Raw genomic sequence first — 20274 nt, 5'->3', positions numbered from 1 at the left:
TCCGTAAGGAGTTGATTGGCCATAAGCCTTGTTGAAGGGCCTTTGCCTTCGGGGAAACTACTCCTAAAATATTCGTCGAGGACCTTTGCTGTGGCGTGAGGATTTTGGCCCGAGATGTGCTCCGAACCATATGTGTGATGCTTTTCATGTTTATGAATGACGAATCTGTCAGAACTTGCATACTTCACCGCTCTCAACCACCACTTGTAGTTCGAATTAGCACATTTGAAGCAAAAGACACTGCTCGAATTAATCACCTTCTTTATTCTGAAATCTTTTTTCACGCAAGAAATAAACAAAGTTTTAGATAGTTCATTCTTGTCCTTGAATGTCATTCCAATAAAAAAGCCGGTCCTGTTTTCTTGAAGATTTCTAGATTCTGTCTTTTGAGAAGAACTACACATCGTATTGGTCGCATCAACGGGCGTAGGTGTTTGATCATCATCTGGAATATTCATGTCTAGATCATCCAACCTATCATCAAAGAAGTCTTCTTTTTCTTCTTCTTCTTCTACGTTCTGGTTCTCATTCTCTCTCGTCTTTTCAACCATGTACACCCTTAACACAGACCTGGTTGAATCACTCAGATAAGAACGCAACCGAACCTGATCGGTTATCTTGAAAGACAGTACCCTCTGATTTTTAAAGGAGCTGTGCATATAGCTGATGGAGAATTCTTCCGGTTGACAATTCAGTCCACAAAAACTGATGATTAAGTTCATAAAATCATCATACGAAACATCACTTTGGACTGTCATAGCTATCGTCTCTAGCATTCCACCCTCCTTCCAATGCCATACATATCGATTGATCTTCTCGACCCAATGACCATGACAATCCACCCCTATTGTTATTAATCCCTCCATTAGTGGTACCTAAATAAAGTCATTTGTTAAAAAAAGTTGATAGTAATTTCATAGTGCCGTGAATGAATCCCAACAGATGTGTTATCTGTTGCAACAGGTAAGTGATAGGTTGCAACAGATTCTTACCTGTTGGGATTCATGTTACGGGTCTGAATATCTGTTGCAACAGATGAATCACCTGTTAGAATTGATGTTATAACTAAATCACCTTTGAAGCTGATTCCAACAGATGAGTGACAGTTGTAACAGATAATTAACCTGTTGCGATAGATGACTTACCTGATGCAATAGGTTATTAATCTGTTGTAACCTATGTTGGAATCGTGTTCAGGTTCTGTTGCAACAGGTAACTAATCTATTGCAACATATATGTCAAATGTTGCAACAGATGAGCCATCTATTTAAACATGAATCAAACATATCAGTCTTTCTTTAAAATAGATGTCTCATCTGTCGCAACAGATGATTTATCTGTTTAAACAGATGAATTTTATGTTGGATTCATGATTGGGTTCTATCCATTGTTGAAAAACAATAACACAATAGCAGTTACCCAGATGACAAATTCAACTAAAAATCATAATTTGACTTATCAATGTCTCCTATGAAGTAATGCCAAAGTGAAAAGAGAAGTTAGAAACAAAATTTGACGTAAGAAATTGGTCAAATAGCAACAGTAGCGGTAACAACAACAAATGGTCAACAAAAACAAGATGAAGATGATGATAATGAAGTAGAAGATGATGAAAATGAAGCAGAAGATGATGAATGAAGCAGCAGCAACAATGAACAACAAAAATTACTACGAGAGAGAAATCAACAAAGGGTGAGAAGAGAGAGAAAGATGTCTTTTTTTCCTCCGTTTTTCATTATATAGGCTAACATATGAATCAAAGTATAAATTTAAAAACTTGTGAGTTATTTTTAAACTTTCCCAACTTTCTTAATCCATAATAAAGTAATTATCACCTCCACCTAATAATTAAAACTTGTATCACTTATACCTCATTTTAAAACTCTTTTATCACTTGTGGTCCAAACCCCCAATCCTTTTTCGGTACTCATAATGATCAGTAATGTCCGAATAATTAACCTAATTATACAAATATTTTTTAGAATCGTCAGTACATACAACTTAAATTTTCATATTGAAGTAACGAACAATATCATTCCATATCGGAAACACTTATTTTTAAGGGGCTACAACATGATTATTTTGCAATATGGTTTGATTGCTTTAATTCTACGGCTAACACATCTTTCTTTTGAATTTTGGACGTCAAATCATCCATAAACTTTGTCAAATTCACTTGGGATGATCCATTTATTGCCACTGCATCCTCTAATTCGTTCTTGATTTTCTTCATCTGTTGCTTCATTTGTTCTGCTTCTTTACCTCTCATCAGAAATTTTACTTTTTCTGCCACTTCATCCCTCGAAATCAAACCCTTATCAAAAAGATTAATCCCGATTTTCCAATCATCGACTACTAATTTTCGATTTGTGAATTGATCGGTCAGCAAGGGAAAACAAATGAATGGAACAGAACACCATATGCTTTCCAAGATTGAGTTCCAACCACAATGGGTCAAGAATGCTCCGACAGCCGGATGAGAAATTACTGCAGTTTGGCAACACCATGACACGATTAATCCTCGATCCTTAATAAGATCTTCGTAACCAATGGGTAAAAAATCAGCTTCTTCCGAGCTAACAATATCAGGACGAAGTACCCAAATGAAATTCACTTCACTGACCATTAGGCCATGTGCAATTTCTGCTATTGTTTCCTTACTAGTATGAGCATAGCTCCCGAACGAGACATACAAGACTGAACCATGAGGCCTAGCGTCTAGCCAATCGGTGCAATCGGACTCGGACCACAGACTCGTGGACACTGAAGTGTTGATGAAGCCAGGGGATAAAATTGGTCCAATAGCATAAACAGGCTGATTCTGTTGTAATGCTGCAATGATTTCGGGTTCGAGTTCCTGGACAGTGTTACAAATGATGATTTCTGCATTTTTCACCTCTATGAATGCCCTGTTGATTAATCGGTTCACCACCATATTTGTATCATTTGACTGAATATAGGAAGGTAAATCTGTTGGTTTTATGGCCTTCACTCCTGGTATGTAATCTATGATGTCCTTGGGTTTATTATCTAGCAATACATGAAAATTTAATTACTATTCACAAGAATGTATTAGAAATATAAGCCTTAAAAAAAGGGATAAATATCACCGGCAGTCCTGGTTAATCATGTGTTTAATGCATTTAGGGTTGGTTTGCTTCTTGGTAAGAGTTATATGCAAATACTAATAACTGAAAGAATATTGATGTAAATATTAGTTATGTAAAATTTAGTTATACATGAATTTTTTATTCAAATATTTAGTTATTCATCTTTTATCTTGCACAAAATTATTCATATATTTTCTCAAGTTTGTATTAGTTATGCGGGATTTTAATTTGCTAATCAAGCATGGATGTTTGATATGTTGAATTTCATATAGAGAAGAAAAACCCAAATATGTTACAAATTACACGGGATTTAATATAGAATAAACCACCTCTTAATTACCAGTAATCAAACCACCCCTTAAGAAAAGGATTTATCTTATATAAATATAGATAATGTAAAGTATTTTTATGTTATTTATATCGATTTAACCTATTATATCGATTAATCAATTAACCACCAGTTATTAATATCGATTATATTGATTTTTGATTTAAGGAATCCAACGGACATTCCTCAGTTTTAATCGAAGGAGACGGACGGAGTCCTTCGGTTATCTTAAATCAATCCACTATTTTTCAACGAGTCAAGTTCCATCGATTTTGGGTCAATTTTAGGCCAAAAAAAAAAAATCAAGGTTGTTTGTCAGTTTTCGACCTATTATTTGTAGTGTCACTATCATCCAACCATTGGCTAACATCATCCCCAATGTACACCTAAAACCACCACCGCTAGTTATTAACATCATCAATCGCCATATATTTTATGAAAATATTTTATTGGTATGGTATTAGATTAATTTGACATTTTATAAAATTTTATGGATAGATTCTATATATATTCAAATATTAAAAAATAAATTGTCTTGGTTATTTAGTATTCATAGCTAAATATTCAAATGTGTATTTAAATTCAAACGTCTAGATCCTAATACACATCTTAATTACTTCCTCCGTCTCCAATTTTCTATTTTGATTTCTCATTTTACTTATTTTTTTTTTATTTTTTTCTTCATATTTTACACTTTGCATTAATTATTTTTTGTTCAAATTAAAATGTAAACATTATTTAATAGAAATACTATAATAAACTAACCATGTTATTAATTATTTTTTAATCAATGTGTCATCTCAATTTAGGACGAATAATTTGAAACGGAGGAAGTATTAAATATGTGTTCACATTCAGACTTTTTTAATCTTAATAAAAATAAATGTGGCTTAAATATTTTCAATCGAGTGTTCCTGAAATCTTTGTTACGTATCAAATTAGGGAATAGCTAGCTAGCAGAATATGGCCATAATTAAGTGGAAATTAAGTACTTACCAATGCAATCGTAGTGTCCATTTTGTCTCAGAAGGTCCAAATGATAATACACACTAAAAACAAGAGCTGGTTCCGTCCAAAACGACACATTAACTAGATTATACTTCTTAGATATGGTTGATGACCATACATAAAAAGTATCAGCAATCAATATATTTGGTGATGGATTTGAGAGGACCAATTTTCCAACAAGCTCATCAACATGGAAACCAAAATCATTCATGATAGTTTCAAAGTATACGTCATGGTAAAGCGATCGATCAAAATCTACAGAAAAACCATCGTAAATGGTCACGTCTCGAATATCAAGACCTAATTTTTGCGCACCTGAGAAGAGATCGTGTCCCTCGACGTCATTAATGTTTAGCCGACCGGCTTTTGAAATTTGTTGGTGAATTGACTGAGTGTTTATGAAGGTGATTATGAAACCATTGGATGCAAGTTTGATAGCTAGGTTAACAAAAGGAATTACATGACCTTGGAGAGGGTAAGCAAATAATAGAGCATGAGGCTTTTGGTGACTACTTTGGCTCATTTCTATATTAAAGTGAAGTGAACTTAGGTTTTATAGGGTATATATTGTGTTTAAAATAGGTTGATATTTTTGTAGAATGTAGGGACCCCTGTCTCCATTTTATAGGAAAGATGATAAAAGTATTTTGTGGTGATGAATCAGATTGGCACAATGTGGACGTAATATGGTAGAAATAAATTTGAGCGAAATAGCTTGATTGGAATCCGAAGAATTGGACAAGTACTCCCTTCTTCTCAGCATATTAATTAACATTAACATATTTGATTTTTATGCCACTCTTAAAGAGAAATTAATAAGAAATATAAATTAATTAATATAATTTTATTTAATCTGTATTTGAAGAATCTTCTTTAATTATTATAAGTATAATTAAAAATAAATAATTATTTATTTTTAAATTTTTTAAATATATCAATTATATTAAAATAAAATTTCTAATAAATATATCAAATAATTTAAAATTAAGGGAATTACAAAACATGGTGGTCAATTTTCTCAGCTGCAAATGTGATCCGACAAATTAAAAACCTACAATTGTCTTTTCAGAATTATTTTCATTTCTCACTAGATGACAAGTGACGAGTTGACACAATTGCTCTTCTGTCTTAGTTTAACTAAGATACATTTGAGTTGATGTGGAGGAGAACTTTTGATATTTCGATGGCTACAGATTATTGTTTTAAAAAGAGAAAAAAAACATCTTTTCCCTGAGTTTATCTTTCAAATTTACTTTAGCGTTTAAACTTAATTTTTATTTATTTATTTTTTTTAATAATTTTCAAGTAAATTAAATTTACCTTTATGATTGACTTGGCAAAAACAAAAAGTGAATTTTTTTTTTAAAAGGCCACTTTATTACTATTATTATTTAAAAAGGATCACTTTATTACTAAAATTAAAAGAAAATCAAGAAAGGACATGTCTTCTTCGTGAAGACATTTTCATCTTTTTCATCACTCCCCTTCCCCGTTCCCACCCCACCCCACCCCACCCCATCACTCCATTTCTTAATCTTCTTTATACCTCCATCCCGTTTCTTCGTAATCTCCTTCCTATCAAGTCATAATTGATTAAAAATTTTATTTTTCGACAATCAAAAGGGTTTCAAGATTGATGAACAAGTTTGGTTTTTGACCAAGAATTTCATGTCATGCGAATATCATCTATGTCATTTCTAAATTTGGGACAGTTTATGTCATTTCTGTAGATATTTTGAGTAGAAGATTGAAAATTTGAGATTTTGGATTTTGGTTAATGTGAATGAATTTGAATTTGAGATTTTGTGTATTGATATGTTTTTGTGATCATGTACTTGTATTTAGTCCATTGTTGAATTTGCTCAAGTTAATTTTTCATTTGATAAAGAAAAAAAATTCATTGAAAAGCTTGCAGCATGGTTCACCGGAACAGTAAATTTCGGTGATGGACGGAATATTTTGAATATTGTTTCTGGTGTTCACGGGTGAAATCAAGGGATGTGGGGGTCGATTTTGTGTCAATAGACAAAATAAAGATTGTTGTTATTGTTCTTGTTCATCAATTTTTTTTTACAAAAATTCAATCTTTTTAGTGTTTCTTGAATTGGGTTGTACTTAAATTTACATAATTTTTACATTTTAATACATATTTTACCCTTTTTCAAGAATTTTTATAAAATTCTTTAGTGTAATTTTGATGGTGGCAGTTGTCATGGTGGTGACGGCGGTGGTTGTTGCCCAAAGTTGTCAGCAAAGGTGCTGATTTGGAGAGGATTGGTGGAAAAGTGGAAGTGAAGGAAGTTAGAGGTAGGTCAAAAATATTTTGCTTGTGTGGCATTGATGTGACGCTGATGTGTGGGCGAGTGTAACACACTCTTCGGTGTGAAAGTGATATTCAGTTTTGAAGGATGGAATTAATACATTTTAAAGATGTTAAGGGGGTAAATAAATTGAAATTTAGTTTAAGGGGTAAATAAACAGAAGTTTAGTTTAAGTGGTAAAGTAATTTTGGACGAGATGTCTTTTCTCTTTTAAAAAGGATAAAAGAAATCTTTAAAAGTTAAATCTATTTTTAGCTGTAAAAAGATGAAATTCTTTTTAAAATAGATTAATAAAAACAAATATGATACGTAAATTAAGATAAAAAAATAATAAAAAAAGTATAATTATACTAGAGGGAAATAGAGGTGCTTGAGGTCATCTTGCTCCAGATTTTGCTTTCTCATTGGTTGCTACATATGATATTATTATGATCGACTGCTTTATTTATTTTTTATTTGCGTTTATAATTGTGTTTGTCCCATTAAATTTTTTGCAGTAAACTAGTGATGATACTTATAGTTCCGCTTTTAATTTTATCGTGAATTTGATATCTTTGATTGAAAAAAGCGATCTATTGGTTTACTTTCTCCGTTTTTTTTTAGTTGTCATGTTTCATTTTTGGAGAAAATTTATTTTTTTTAAAAAAAGTTAGATTAAATAAGATTAATTTAATATTTTAAAATTAAAATTTTGATATTCAAAAATCAAATGAAAAATAGTATAAGTTATAATTTTTTTTCAAAGAGTAAAAATTACATCTTAAAATATTAATTTCCAATACTATAGATATTTTTTAGCACCAAAATTCGATATTGATGAGATACAAATATAAATGTACAGTGATTTAAAATAATAATTTTTTAAATAATAACTATTTGACGGTACTCGCTAATGAGTCAAGTTTTATAAGATAGTTTTTTCACATGATAGGAAAATGTGATATGTCGTGTAGTCGGGCTACTTTAATTGTTTGATGATAAGATTGAGACCTGTTACAAAATATAGAAAAGATGTAGAACTAATATTCATATGATTATTTCAGGAACAAAAGATATTTCAATTAACAACAAAGTCTTGAATCATCTTCTCAAAGGCAAAACACTTATAAATACAGATATTGAAATGTTTTGAACCACTACTAAGTTAAGAAATTCTTATAGATGAGTGCACAATATTATCAGATCTAGATATCCAAATATAACAACAGTTAGACTTGAGGTGGCAGTGCGAAAAATATTTTCAAGATTAACTATTGTGATTTATAATACCTTTTATATAATTTTTAAATGATATATGTTATACCCTCTGTCTCAATTTATGTGGTATTGATATAATTTTTGAGAGTTAACTAAATTTTTTTACATATTTTTAAAATACTTTAAATTATTAATTATTGTGATTTGTAGTAGTTTTTCTTCTGTTCCAATTTACGTGAGAGTAATAAAATTTAGAGAGTCAACCAAATTTTTTTATATGTCTTTTTAATTACTTTAAATTGTTAATTATTATGATTTATAATACTTTTATGTAATTCTCAAAATATAATAGATTAAAATTGAAAGTAAAATAAACCAATATAAAAGGAAGTATCTAAGTAGGCAACACAAACAAGCATGTCGATCTGCTATCTTCTTATCATTTTATGTCTATTTTATCTTTTTTATTAAATATCATTAATTTTTTAATACTTAGATGATTAATTAAGAACGCTAGTTAGTAAAATTACAATTGAAGCAGTTGAAATAGACATGTCATAAATGTCTATTTTTTAATTAAATATTATTATTTTTTAATACATAAATGACCTACAATAATTAATTAGGAGTGATATAGTAAAATCAAGGTTGAAGGACGCCAACTTAATTTAAAACATCAAGAGTTAATTTATCATTTATCGATTTTATCATTTTATTAAATATTATTAATTTTTTAATACTTAGATGACTCATCATAATTAATTAGGAGCAATATTTAGTAAAATTATGGTTGAAGTAGCTGCAACAAACATGTGATAAACACATATTTTTCTTGTTTTAATTAAATGCTATTAATATGCTAATACATAAAGGACTTATAATAATTAATTAGGGATGATATAGTAAAATCATGGCGCAGCTCTTGAAGAAACCATGTCGAAACCAATATTTTAATTAAATATTATGAATTTTTCATACATAAATGACTTATAATAATTAATTAGGGGTGATACGGTAAAATCACAGTTGAAGGAGGTTAACTTAATTTAACACATCAAAAGTTAATTTATCATTTTATGTTTATTTTATTTATTTTTAAATATTATTAAATTTTTAACACTTAAATGACTCATAATAATTATTTATGAGCGATATTTATGGTTGAAGCAGCTGCAGCAGACATGTTATCTATTTTTTTAATTAAATATTATTAATTTTTTAATACATAAATGACTTATAATAATTAATTAGGAATGCTATAGTAAAAATTTACGGTTAAAGCAGCTGAAACAAATATCTTAAATATCTATTTTTTTAATTGAATGTTATTAATTTTAATATATAAATGACTTATAATAATTAATTAGGGGTAATATAATAAAAAATATTATTAATTCTAATATATAAATTACTTATAATAATTAATAGGGGTAATATGGTAAATCACGGAGCAATTAGGGGTAATATAGTAAATAATGAAGTAGCTGGTCGAAACCAGCGCTTCTATTATGTATTATTATTATTATTGTATTACAAAGTGATTGTTTTGAAAAAAAATAAAATAATGGGGCATGGATTCACATCAGGAAATTGCATGCTATAGACCCAAATATGGCCTATGGGTGACTTTAAATATTTGACCCCAATAAGAAATGTTTTTAAAAAATAACCTTGCTTACTTTTTAAGTATAATATAAGTATTATTTTGCCCCTCTACACCTCAAATATAATTTTTAAACTTTCCATACTTATTTGTCTCTCAAATTTTTTCTTTTATTATTTTCAGTTTTTATTTTTTCCTTTAATTTTATTATTCTATTTTTTATTATTTTTACTTTTTTTCATTTAATTTTATTATTCTATTTTTTATTATTTTCACTTTTATTTTTTCCATTAATTTTATTTTCATTTTTTTATTCATTTGTCTCAACCTTTATTTTTTTCTTTTTTTTCTTTTTTCTCAAGCATTATCTATTTCTTTTTTTCTCTTTTTAATTCATTTATTTTTAAACTTTATTTTTCTTTTATTTTTTATTTTTATCAGTTCTTTTTTTTTTCCTTATTTTTCTCAAACTTTATTTTTATTTTTTTCTCTCATTTTTTATTTTCTCAATTTTTTAAATTCTTCGCTTTTTATTCATCTTTATTTTTTTTCTTCTTTTTTTCTCACTCTTTATTTATTTATTTATTTATTTTGTTTGATCGCTTTTTCTTTTTTCAGTTCTCTTTTTTCCCCTCGATTTTCTCAAACTTTATTTTTATTTTTCCTCTCATTTTTATTTTTCTCAATTTTTTTTAATTCTTCATGTTTTTCTTCATCTTTATTTTTTTCTTTCCTTTTTTTCTCAATCTTTTTTTTATTTCTTATTTTGTTTGATCAATTCTTTTCCTTTTTCTCGACTTCTATTATATTTTTCTAATAAATAAAAAATTGGATAATCCGCAAAGGTATCTTCTTTTTTTGATATCAAAGCAAATTTAAGGGCATGAATTGTTGTTACGAAGTTCTTTGAAAATTCTTGAGATAAGTCGTGTCTCTAAGGCGAGAGTTGTAGAATATCTCATACATAAAGACATAATGTGGTAGTGTGAACTCTTGCCCGTGGGGCATAGTTTATTATTTGAAAGTCCTTGAGCTAAGTCTCGCCTCTAAGGCAAAAGTTGTAAAATATTTCATAATTGAAGACATAATTTGGTAGTGTCAACTCTTGCCCGTGAGGCATAATTTATAGTTTGAAAGTCTTTGAGCTAGCTAAGTCTTGCCTCTAAGGCAAGAGTCGTAGAACATCTCATAAATGAAGACATAACGTGGTAGTGTCAACTCTTGTCTGTGGGGCATAATTAGTAGTTTGAAAGTCCTTGAGCTAAGTCTTTTCTCTAAGGCAATAGTTGTAGAACATCTCATAAATGAAAACATAACGTGGTAGAGTTAACTCTTGCCCATGGGACATAATTTGTAGTTTGAAAGTCCTTGAGCTAATTAAGTCTTGCCTCTAAGGCAATAGTTGTAGAACATCTCATAAATGAAAACATAACATCGTAGTGTCAACTCTTTCCCTTGGGACATAATTTGTAGTTAGAAAGTCTTTGAGCTAAGTCTTGCCTCTAAGGCAATAGTTGTAGAATATCTCATAAATGAAAACACAATGTGGTAGAGTTAACTATTGCCCATGGGGCATAATTTGTAGTTTGAAAGACCTTGAGATAATTAAGTCTTGTCTCTAAGCTAATAATTGTAGAACATCTCATAAATAAAAACATAACATGGTAAAGTCAACTCTTGCCCGTAAGGCATAATTTGTAGTCTGAAAGTCCTTGAGCCAAGTTTTGCCTCTGAGACAATAGTTGTAGAACATCTCATAAATGAAAATATAACGTGGTAGAGTTAACTCTTGCCCGTGGGGCATAATTTGTAGTTTGAAAATCCTTGAGTCAAGTCTTGCCTCTAAGGCAAGAGTTGTAGAATATCTCATAAATGAAAACATAATGTGGTAAAGTCAACTCTTGCCCGTGCGGCATGATTTATTGTTTGAAAGTCCTTGAGCTAAGTCTTGCCTCTAAGGCAATAGTTGTAGAACATTTCATAAATGAAAATATAACGTGGCAGAGTCAACTCTTGCCCGTGGGGCATAATTTGTTCTTTAAAAGTCCTTGAGCTAAGTCTTGCCTCTAAGGCAATAGTTGTAGAACATCTCATAAATGAAAATATAACGTGGTATAGTCAACTCTTGCCCGTGGGGTATAATTTGTTGTTTTAAAGTCCCTGAGCTAAGTCTTTCCTCTAAGGTAAGAGTTATAAAATATCTCATAAATCAAAATACAATGTGGTAGTGTCGACTCTTGCCCATTAAACATAACTTGTTGTTTGAAAGTCATAAGTTTTGCCTCTATAATGTAGTAGTGTCAACTCTTGCCCATGAAACGTAGCTTATTGTTCGAAAGTCGTAAGTCTTGCCTTTATAATGTGATAGTGTCAACTTTTGCTCATGAGATGTAACTTGAATGGAAAAAATCGAAGAAAAGAACAAAAATAACAAAATTTTGGAAAAAGAAGAAAGTGAAGAAAAATATTTAAAAAATAAAAATCAAAGAAAATGTAGAAGTTGAGAGAGAATAGGAAAAAAATAAAGGTTGATAAAAAAAAAAAAAGATTAAATAAAAATAAAGGTTGAAAAAAATTTAAAAAGAAAAAAATCAAAGAAAAATAAAAAAAATAAATTTCAATAAAAGTAGACGTTGAAAGGTGTAAAGAAAATAAGTAAGGGTTGGGAAAAACTAAAAAGAACAAAAAAAAAAGAGGAAAGAAAAAATAAAAAATAAAAATAATATTATAAAAAAGGAAAAAAAAAGAAGTTGAGAGGAAAAAAGGAAAAAAGTAAGGGTTGAGAAAATTAAAAATAAAATAAAAACCAAAGTAAAATTAAAAAGAGAAAAAAATAAAAGTTGTAAGATATAAATATGGAGTTGTTATCCATTATGAGGATCATTTATGTAATTTACTCCATTGATCAGGGGCAATTTTATCCAAAAGAATATTAGTTAATAGGTAAAGGCTATTTTAAGAAAGCTTTTTTATTTGGGGCTAAAATTTGAAAGTCACCCCAATTTTGATCTATTTTTGTGATTCACCCGATTCACATCTCTAATATAACTAGTCCTGGGTGGTTTGGGCTAAGCCCAAGCTTAAATTTTAGATATATAATTATAATATTTTAATTTAAAGAGGTAAAATTTGTATCTATTTTCTTACTGCATAGTTAAAATAATTTAGTGGCACGTTTAGTATGTATCTCTTTAAATTTGTCTCTAGAAAGTAAGAAGTATTTTTACTTTATCATTCGATAAATAATGTAATGAGTAATTTAATATTCCCTCTAATTCATATTTTATGATATTTTTAGTTTGTGTGCACTCTTTATAATTTAGTTTCCCCAACAAAAGTAAGAAGTATTTTTACTATATTACCCTTAATTAACTAATATCAATTTAATATAATTTCTTGATTATATAAAAGTCAACTTATCTAAATGCAAAAAAAAAAATTATTAATACCGTCTTGTTATGTAAAAGATTAATTATTACTTTCTCGTTTTTTTTTTTAAAATTAGGATAGGAGATTAAATTGTGGGGAATATAATTCTCACCAACAAGGTGAGAGTTCATGTGTCCAACCCAGCTATTAAGATTTTATTACTCCCCACATTTCAATTTATTTGAAATACTTTTCTTTTTAGTCCGTTTAAAAAAAAAAGAGAGATTTCTTTCCTTTCTATTGATTGTTTTTAATTTCAACTATCTACATGACATATTTATAACACAAGATTAAAAGACATTTTAGTTTATTCGACATATCTTTAATTTAATTTAAAATTATTTTTTTAATTTTTAAAATTTTGTGTCATATTAAATAGGCCAAATAAATTAAAATAGATAAAGTATATGAGGATATGAACCCAAAGAAATAGGGAAACACCCCCAAAAAAGGAAATTACTGAAAAATCCAATGACAACATCAATATACAACTAATTATAGAGTTCCACGCCGGAATGGACAAAGAAAATAAAATGAGCATAAAAGCTAAAATTAGCAAAGAAATGATAGCCATGTCTAGTCATCAAAAGAATATTCTATGTATTGTAAATAAGTTATTGGTGGATGTTCACATACTATACATACTTCACATACTATACATATTACACATACTATTGTAGCATGTAAAGAAGTCATTTCTTTTGTGAATGTATTTTCGCATACTACACATATTACACATACTCTTGCCTATAAAAGACATTGTATGCTACATTGTAAAACACACCAAAAAGAAGAAGAAAATAAAGTCTTTTCTTATATCTAAGGGTCTCTCTACCCTCCCTTTTTATTTTAGTATATTTTAGAATATTTATTTACAACACGTTATTAGTACGACTCTATTCTATCTTAAGTTTTCAATCCGTCAGGTATAGTCAACTTACTTGTCTTGAATATTGTAGTTTGTTATTTTTCTTTTATCAAAGTTTTGATTTTAACGTTAAAGTTACACATGAAAAAAAATATTTTTATGTTATTGTATTGTTATCTAACTTCATTATTTTTCTAATAGTTTTCATCATGTCAAACTTGTCGAAAATTGAGTTTGTGGCACTTGACATCTCCAAAAAAAATTAATTGTTATGGGTTCTCGACGCTGAGATTCACCTAGCTGGTAAAGGTCTTAGTGCTACTATTAATCCGGATAATGCAGCGTCGAGTCAGGACAAGGCCAAAGCTACAATTTTCCTTCGTCATCATCTGGATGAAGGACTGAAGGTTGAATACCTTACTGTGAAAGATCCACTTGAATTGTGAACTGATTTGAAGGGAAGGTATGACCACTTAAAGGCCACAGTACTGTCTAGAGCTCCTTATGAGTGGATGCCCTTATGGTTTCAAGACTTTAAAACCGTTGTTGAATATAATTATATTGTATTCAGGATTGTTTCCCAATTGAAATTATGTGGGGAAACTATAAATAATGAGGACATGATGGAAAAAATACTAACTACTTTTCATACCTCAAATGTGATATTGCAGTAGCAATACCGTGAAAAGGGCTTTCAGAAGTATTCTGAATTGATCTCATGCCTTCTAGTGGCTGAGCAACATAATGCTTCTTTAATGAAAAATCATGAAGCCCGTCCCACTGGAGCTGCTCTACTATCGGAAACAAATAGGGTACAAGCACATAGCCAGCCTGAAAGACAACAAGATCAGGGTCATAATAATATGTGTAGACGTGGTAGTGGCAGGGGGCAATATAATAATCGTCGTGGAGGAGGTAACCAAAAAAGAGAGAATCAAATGGGTCCCCAAAACAATCCTTCAAGAGGTAATTGTCATCGTTGTGGCATGAAAGGCCACTGGAAGAATGAATGTCGGGCGCCTAAGCATTTTGCTAGGCTTTATCAAGAATCTTGCAAAAGAAAGAGAAATGAAGGTGGGACCTCTTATAATGCCCGAATGGAGTCACATTTGACTTTCAAAAATGATGATGAGGCAGAACTTTCACAAAAATATGATGACAATGTTGAGTCAAACTTGGTCTTGAAAGATGATGATTTTGATTGCCTTGATGATATAACTCATTTGGAAACTGAGGACTTCTTTGGAGACCAAAACTAAATCTTGATCAAGTTATTAGGGAAATAAATAATATTTTTTTATTATGTTGTTTTTAGCATGTTTTTTCATTATGTTGTTTTTACATTTCAACAAAAAAAATAAAAAGTATTTAAGTTTTATTGTAAGATTGTGAGATTTCACATTTCTTATCATGTATTTTTATTTTATGAAGATAATAAAATTTTCTCAATCTTCAACTGGATCCAAGATGAGTAATGAAGATATGTGTCTTCTTGATAGTGCTACAACTCACTCTATATTAAGAGAAAAAAAATATTTCTCTAATTTAATTATGAAAATTGCTTATGTTAATACAATATCCGGTAGACAAAGTTAATTGAGGGCTCTGGAAGAGCGACCTTTTTACTATCCGGGAGAACAGTATTGGCCATTAATAATGCATTATATTGTAGTAAATCTCAAAGAAACTTGTTAAGTTTCAAGGTTATTCGCCAAAATATCTATCATATTGAGACTGCAAATGAAGGAAAAATTGATTATCTTTATATTACTGCAATAAAAGATTGAGAAAAATTTGTGCATGAAAAACTACCTGCACTTTCTTCTGAATTGTATCATACAAGTATTTGTATGGTTGAATCACATGCCATAGTAAATAAAAGGTTTACAGATCGTAATGATTTTATCATTTGGCATGGCCGGTTGGGCCATTCTTATTTTAATATGATGCATAGAATTATCGAGAATTCACATGAACATACTTTGAAAAATCAAAATATTCTTCAATCAAAGGAATAGTTTTGTGCTACTTGTTCTCAAGGAAAGTTGATTATTAAACCATCAGTAGCTAAGGTTGGTATTGAATCTCCTACATTTTTGGAACGTATACAGGGTGATATATGTGGACCAATTCAGCCTTCGTGTGAATCTTTCAAATATTATATGATCTTGATAGATGCATCTACAAGATGGTCACATGTGTGCTTATTATCAACTCGTAATAAGGCTTTTGCGAGATTGTTGACTCAAATAATAAGGTTAAGAGCACAATTTTCAGATTATGCAATAAAAATTATTCATCTTGATAAAGCTGGTGAGTTTACATCTTAGTCCTTTAATGATTATTGTATGTCAATTGGAATAAAAGTTGAACATCCGGTTGCTCATGTTCACACTCAAAATGGTCTAGCAGAATCATTGATCAAACGTCTTCAATTAATAGCTAGACCAATGTTAATGAGGACAAAACTTTCTGTTTCAACATGAGGTATGCTATTTTGCATGCAGCAACACTTGCGCGCATAAGGCCAACCAGTTATCATAAATTCTCCCCATTACAGTTGATTTTGGGTCAAGAACCAAATATTTCCATCTTAAAATTTTTGGATGTATGGTATATGTTCCAATTGCTCCACCACAACGCACAAATATGGAACCCCAAAGAAGGTTGGGAATATATGTTGGGTATGAATCTCCTTCCATTATAAAATATTTGAAGCCTATGATAGGAGATTTGTTTACGACAAGATTTGCTGATTGTCATTTTTATGAATCAGTATACCCAACATTAGGAGGAGAACATAAGTAGCTGAAACATGAGATAAATTGGAATGCATTATCACTATATCATTTGGATTCACGAACAAATCAATGTGAGTAAGAGGTTCAAAAGATGATTTACTTGCAGAATGTTGCAAATCAGCTACCAGATGCATTTATTAACCTTCCAATGGTTACTAAATCTTATATTCCAGCCGCGAATGCTCTAGTTCGAGTTGATGTCCCGATAGGACAAATGGCCAATGCAAATGAGTCTAAGCCACATTTGAAACATGGTAGACCATTTGATTCCAAGGATAAAAATTAAAAAAAAAGAAGAAATAAATGATCAGAATGATCATGATATGATGGCAGTTGCTCAAAAAGATCCTCAAGATCTAACAAATGATAAACCACTGAGGCGGTTAAAATACCTGAAACTAATGAGAATAAAGAAATCTCAATAAGTTATGTCTCGACGAGAAATGGGTGGAATCAAAATAATATTGTGGTTGACAATATTTTTGATTACAATGTTGCTACTAAAATAATGCAACAAGATAAGGATTTGAAACCAAAATCTGCCAATGAATGTAGACAGCTAAATGATTGGCCAAAATGGAAGGATGAAACTCAAGCGAAATTGTCACACCCAAAATCCCATTGGGCCGGACTGGCACCCGAAGCCGAGAAGGCCCGGGAGAACCCGTTCAGATACCTGTACTTTCACTTACATGTCACCAAAAATTTGGACAGCACTTCGTTGCATATAGAAGGGTCTAATTACCTGTATCAGCATAACACGCACAAATATATATATATATATATATATATATATATATATATATATATATATATAATACTTGGCCGTCGGGGCCACCACATATACAAATATAACATCACTATATAAACTTCCATAACTTTACCCTTCCTTATGTCTACAAAGCCTCTAGGATATACATGACATAACTAGGGTCGGGACAAACCCCCGCCCGCACATGACTCCTGTACAATAACAAAATATAAGGGACAGACTCGAAAAGCTCCGAAGCAAACTGGAGCTCACCAACAATAGCTGTATGACCTGGCTCCTATCTATGCTGTGAATGAGCTGAAGCACCTGTGCCTGCAGCATGAAATGCAGGTCCCCCGTGAGGGACGTCAGTACAAAATATGTACTGAGTATGTAAATCTGTAAATAATCATATGTGATATGGGGGATCAAGAAAATCAGACGCAAGTGAATAAATCATAATAGAAGTGAAACACACTTCATAAACACTTTTAGGATTATGTACATTATCATTAATCTGAATTGGGTTCTTGAATTCAAAAACATTTGTGGAACGGTATACATTCGTTCATTTTATTCTTTACAATTATCATTCGCCATTACCTCCTCCTCCCGAACCTCCAACCACCTAACAATAATCAATACTGTGCCATACTGTGACCATTAGGCTGCCCCCAGTACATATCAACTGTAATCATATCAAATATCAGGATCGGCCCATGCTAGGCTTAAGCCCCAGAGCTACCACCCACACGTATATCAAGTAACACACATAAGAGATCTTTCCAATAACTTAGTTCAAAGGCTTTTGAGATTATTACATTAGTGTTCATGGAAATATAGTACCGTTGGAATAATGATACATCAATAGGAACCAAGTAATAGACTTTCTATACAATAACGATGTAATAAAGACTCATTGGTACATCAACAATGTGTTTCGGAATCATCAATATCACAACAATGAAATAGAAGCCTTTTGGTATATCAATGAAACATTTTGACACTTTATAGAATGGAAACAACTTCGTTGGTAATGTAGAACAATACATGTTTTTGGACAACCTCGGAATCTTACTTGATGGAACATTGGTGTTTTCATGCCAAAGAACATCGTTAGAGGATGCTTTACATACCTCGTTGTAGATTCGGATACCAATTCAGCACAACTTTCCACCTTTACAAATCACTTATCTACAATGAAATGTTTGGCATCTAGTATTAGCAACCCAACACCACAATTCTCTTCCATAATTCCATACAACCAATATTTGCAAAGCATTCCAAAAACCAACTTGAACAATAGGTTTATGTGTATATATATATATATAATCATCATTTCAATACCATATCATCACACCAAATCCCTTCACAATTCAACATAATCCAACCATGCACCAGAATAATCCAACATCATTTCCAATCATCTTTCAACAACAATCAAATAACATACTTCTTATGCTCACATGCATATATTTATAAATATCCATATAAATAACACCAACATAATTTACATCCTTACCATAAAATGGCCTTTTTTATTTCGAAGTCCTGTTGGCACAAATAAGGGGTGCTTCTCGAAGCCCTCGAGACGGTGAACACAACTACGGAATCAATTTGGATTTTCTACGGTTGAATCACAAGATAATTGGAGTTGAACTTAGGCTAGGGTTTCTTATTCTTCAATAATTTGGATAATAAATGATGGATATGAGGCTAAGTTTATGTATATAATGACCAATTTTCGTCCATGAGGTGATGGAAAATGACCATATTGCCCTTAAAATTTAAGTAAATCCGAATCTGTCCATGGTGGACTGTTTTGCTAGGCTAAAGTAAATCGACCATAACTCTTTGCTCCGATAATGGATTTGGGTGAAACCAATTGCATTAGAAAGAAGACTCTCAGGGCTTCTCATCGATATATAGAAGCTCACACAGTTCATTTTTTACAAGGAGTTATGGTCATTTAAATTTGACCCAAAAATCTGTTTGGCTGCAGTACTTTTGTGTGCAGAAAATTTCTGCACATTTACTGTTCATTGCGTCCACCGTTTTCAAGTTTCGAACATGCTCGCTTATATCCGATACTCATCTGTTTTCAGAAATCTTTATATCGTTGGAAATCTAACTCGATAAACTTCGCATAGTAACTTCGACGAGCAAATTCCGGTATAAATAAAGTCAATTCCTATACACATATAATCAAACTATACACTTGAAACTATCTCAAAATAATCAATACTCATACTTAAACTCATATATACCTAACTTATGATCAATACATATACTCTAACACATATAACCATGGCTAATGCACGTAATTAAGTACGGGGTGTTACAGAAATTGACTTCACTTGAAAAACGTGAAGTTTTTGGACCAATAGTCCGAACACTTGAAGGTGTCAAACTAGGGTGTACAAACGGATTTTTGTGTGAAAATGAAATAAAAATGGTGAATTCGTAAGATATAAAGCATGACTTGTGGTACAAGGTTTTTCTCAAAGGCCTAGCATTGATTATGTGGAGACATATTCTCCTGTGGTGGATGGAATAACCTTTAGATAAATAATAAATCTGGCAGTTCATGAAAAGCTTGATATGCGCCTAACGGATATTGTCACGGCCTATTTGTATGGCTCATTGGACAATGATATTTTTATAAAAATTTCAGAGGCCTTCAAAGTACATAAAGCATAAAAAATTCGTAGGAAACTTGCTCAATGAAGCTTCAGAAATCTTTATATGGATTGAAACAATCAAGGAGGATGTGGTATAATCGTCTTAGCGAATATTTGCTAAAAAAGTGTACAAAAATGATTCTATTTACCCTTGTGTTTTTATAAGAAGGTCTGGAT

At 30.8% G+C, this 20274-nt stretch overlaps 2 protein-coding genes across 2 annotated transcripts; one reads left to right on the top strand and one right to left on the bottom strand.

Annotated features, from left to right (window-relative positions):
• Positions 1-1945: 1945 nt before the first annotated feature.
• LOC107854294 (UDP-glycosyltransferase 86A1) lies at positions 1946-5041 on the bottom strand. The gene is made up of 2 exons (XM_016699302.2): positions 4435-5041; positions 1946-3030 (listed from the first exon to the last, which is right to left on the bottom strand). Exons 1-2 carry the CDS (start codon positions 4967-4969, stop codon positions 2078-2080), a joined length of 1488 nt encoding a protein of 495 aa, XP_016554788.2. The 5' UTR covers positions 4970-5041; the 3' UTR covers positions 1946-2077.
• Positions 5042-14619: 9578 nt separating this feature from the next.
• On the top strand, positions 14620-15123 carry LOC107854286. The gene has a single exon (XM_016699296.2). It carries the CDS (start codon positions 14620-14622, stop codon positions 15121-15123), a length of 504 nt encoding a protein of 167 aa, XP_016554782.2.
• The last annotated feature ends 5151 nt before the right edge of the window (positions 15124-20274 follow it).

The sequence above is a fragment of the Capsicum annuum genome, chromosome 10 (assembly GCF_002878395.1).
Source record: "Capsicum annuum cultivar UCD-10X-F1 chromosome 10, UCD10Xv1.1, whole genome shotgun sequence".
Lineage (NCBI taxonomy): Eukaryota > Viridiplantae > Streptophyta > Magnoliopsida > Solanales > Solanaceae > Capsicum > Capsicum annuum.
The sequence above is the reverse complement of the archived record's forward strand: the minus strand, read 5'-3'. Positions and strand labels throughout refer to the sequence as shown.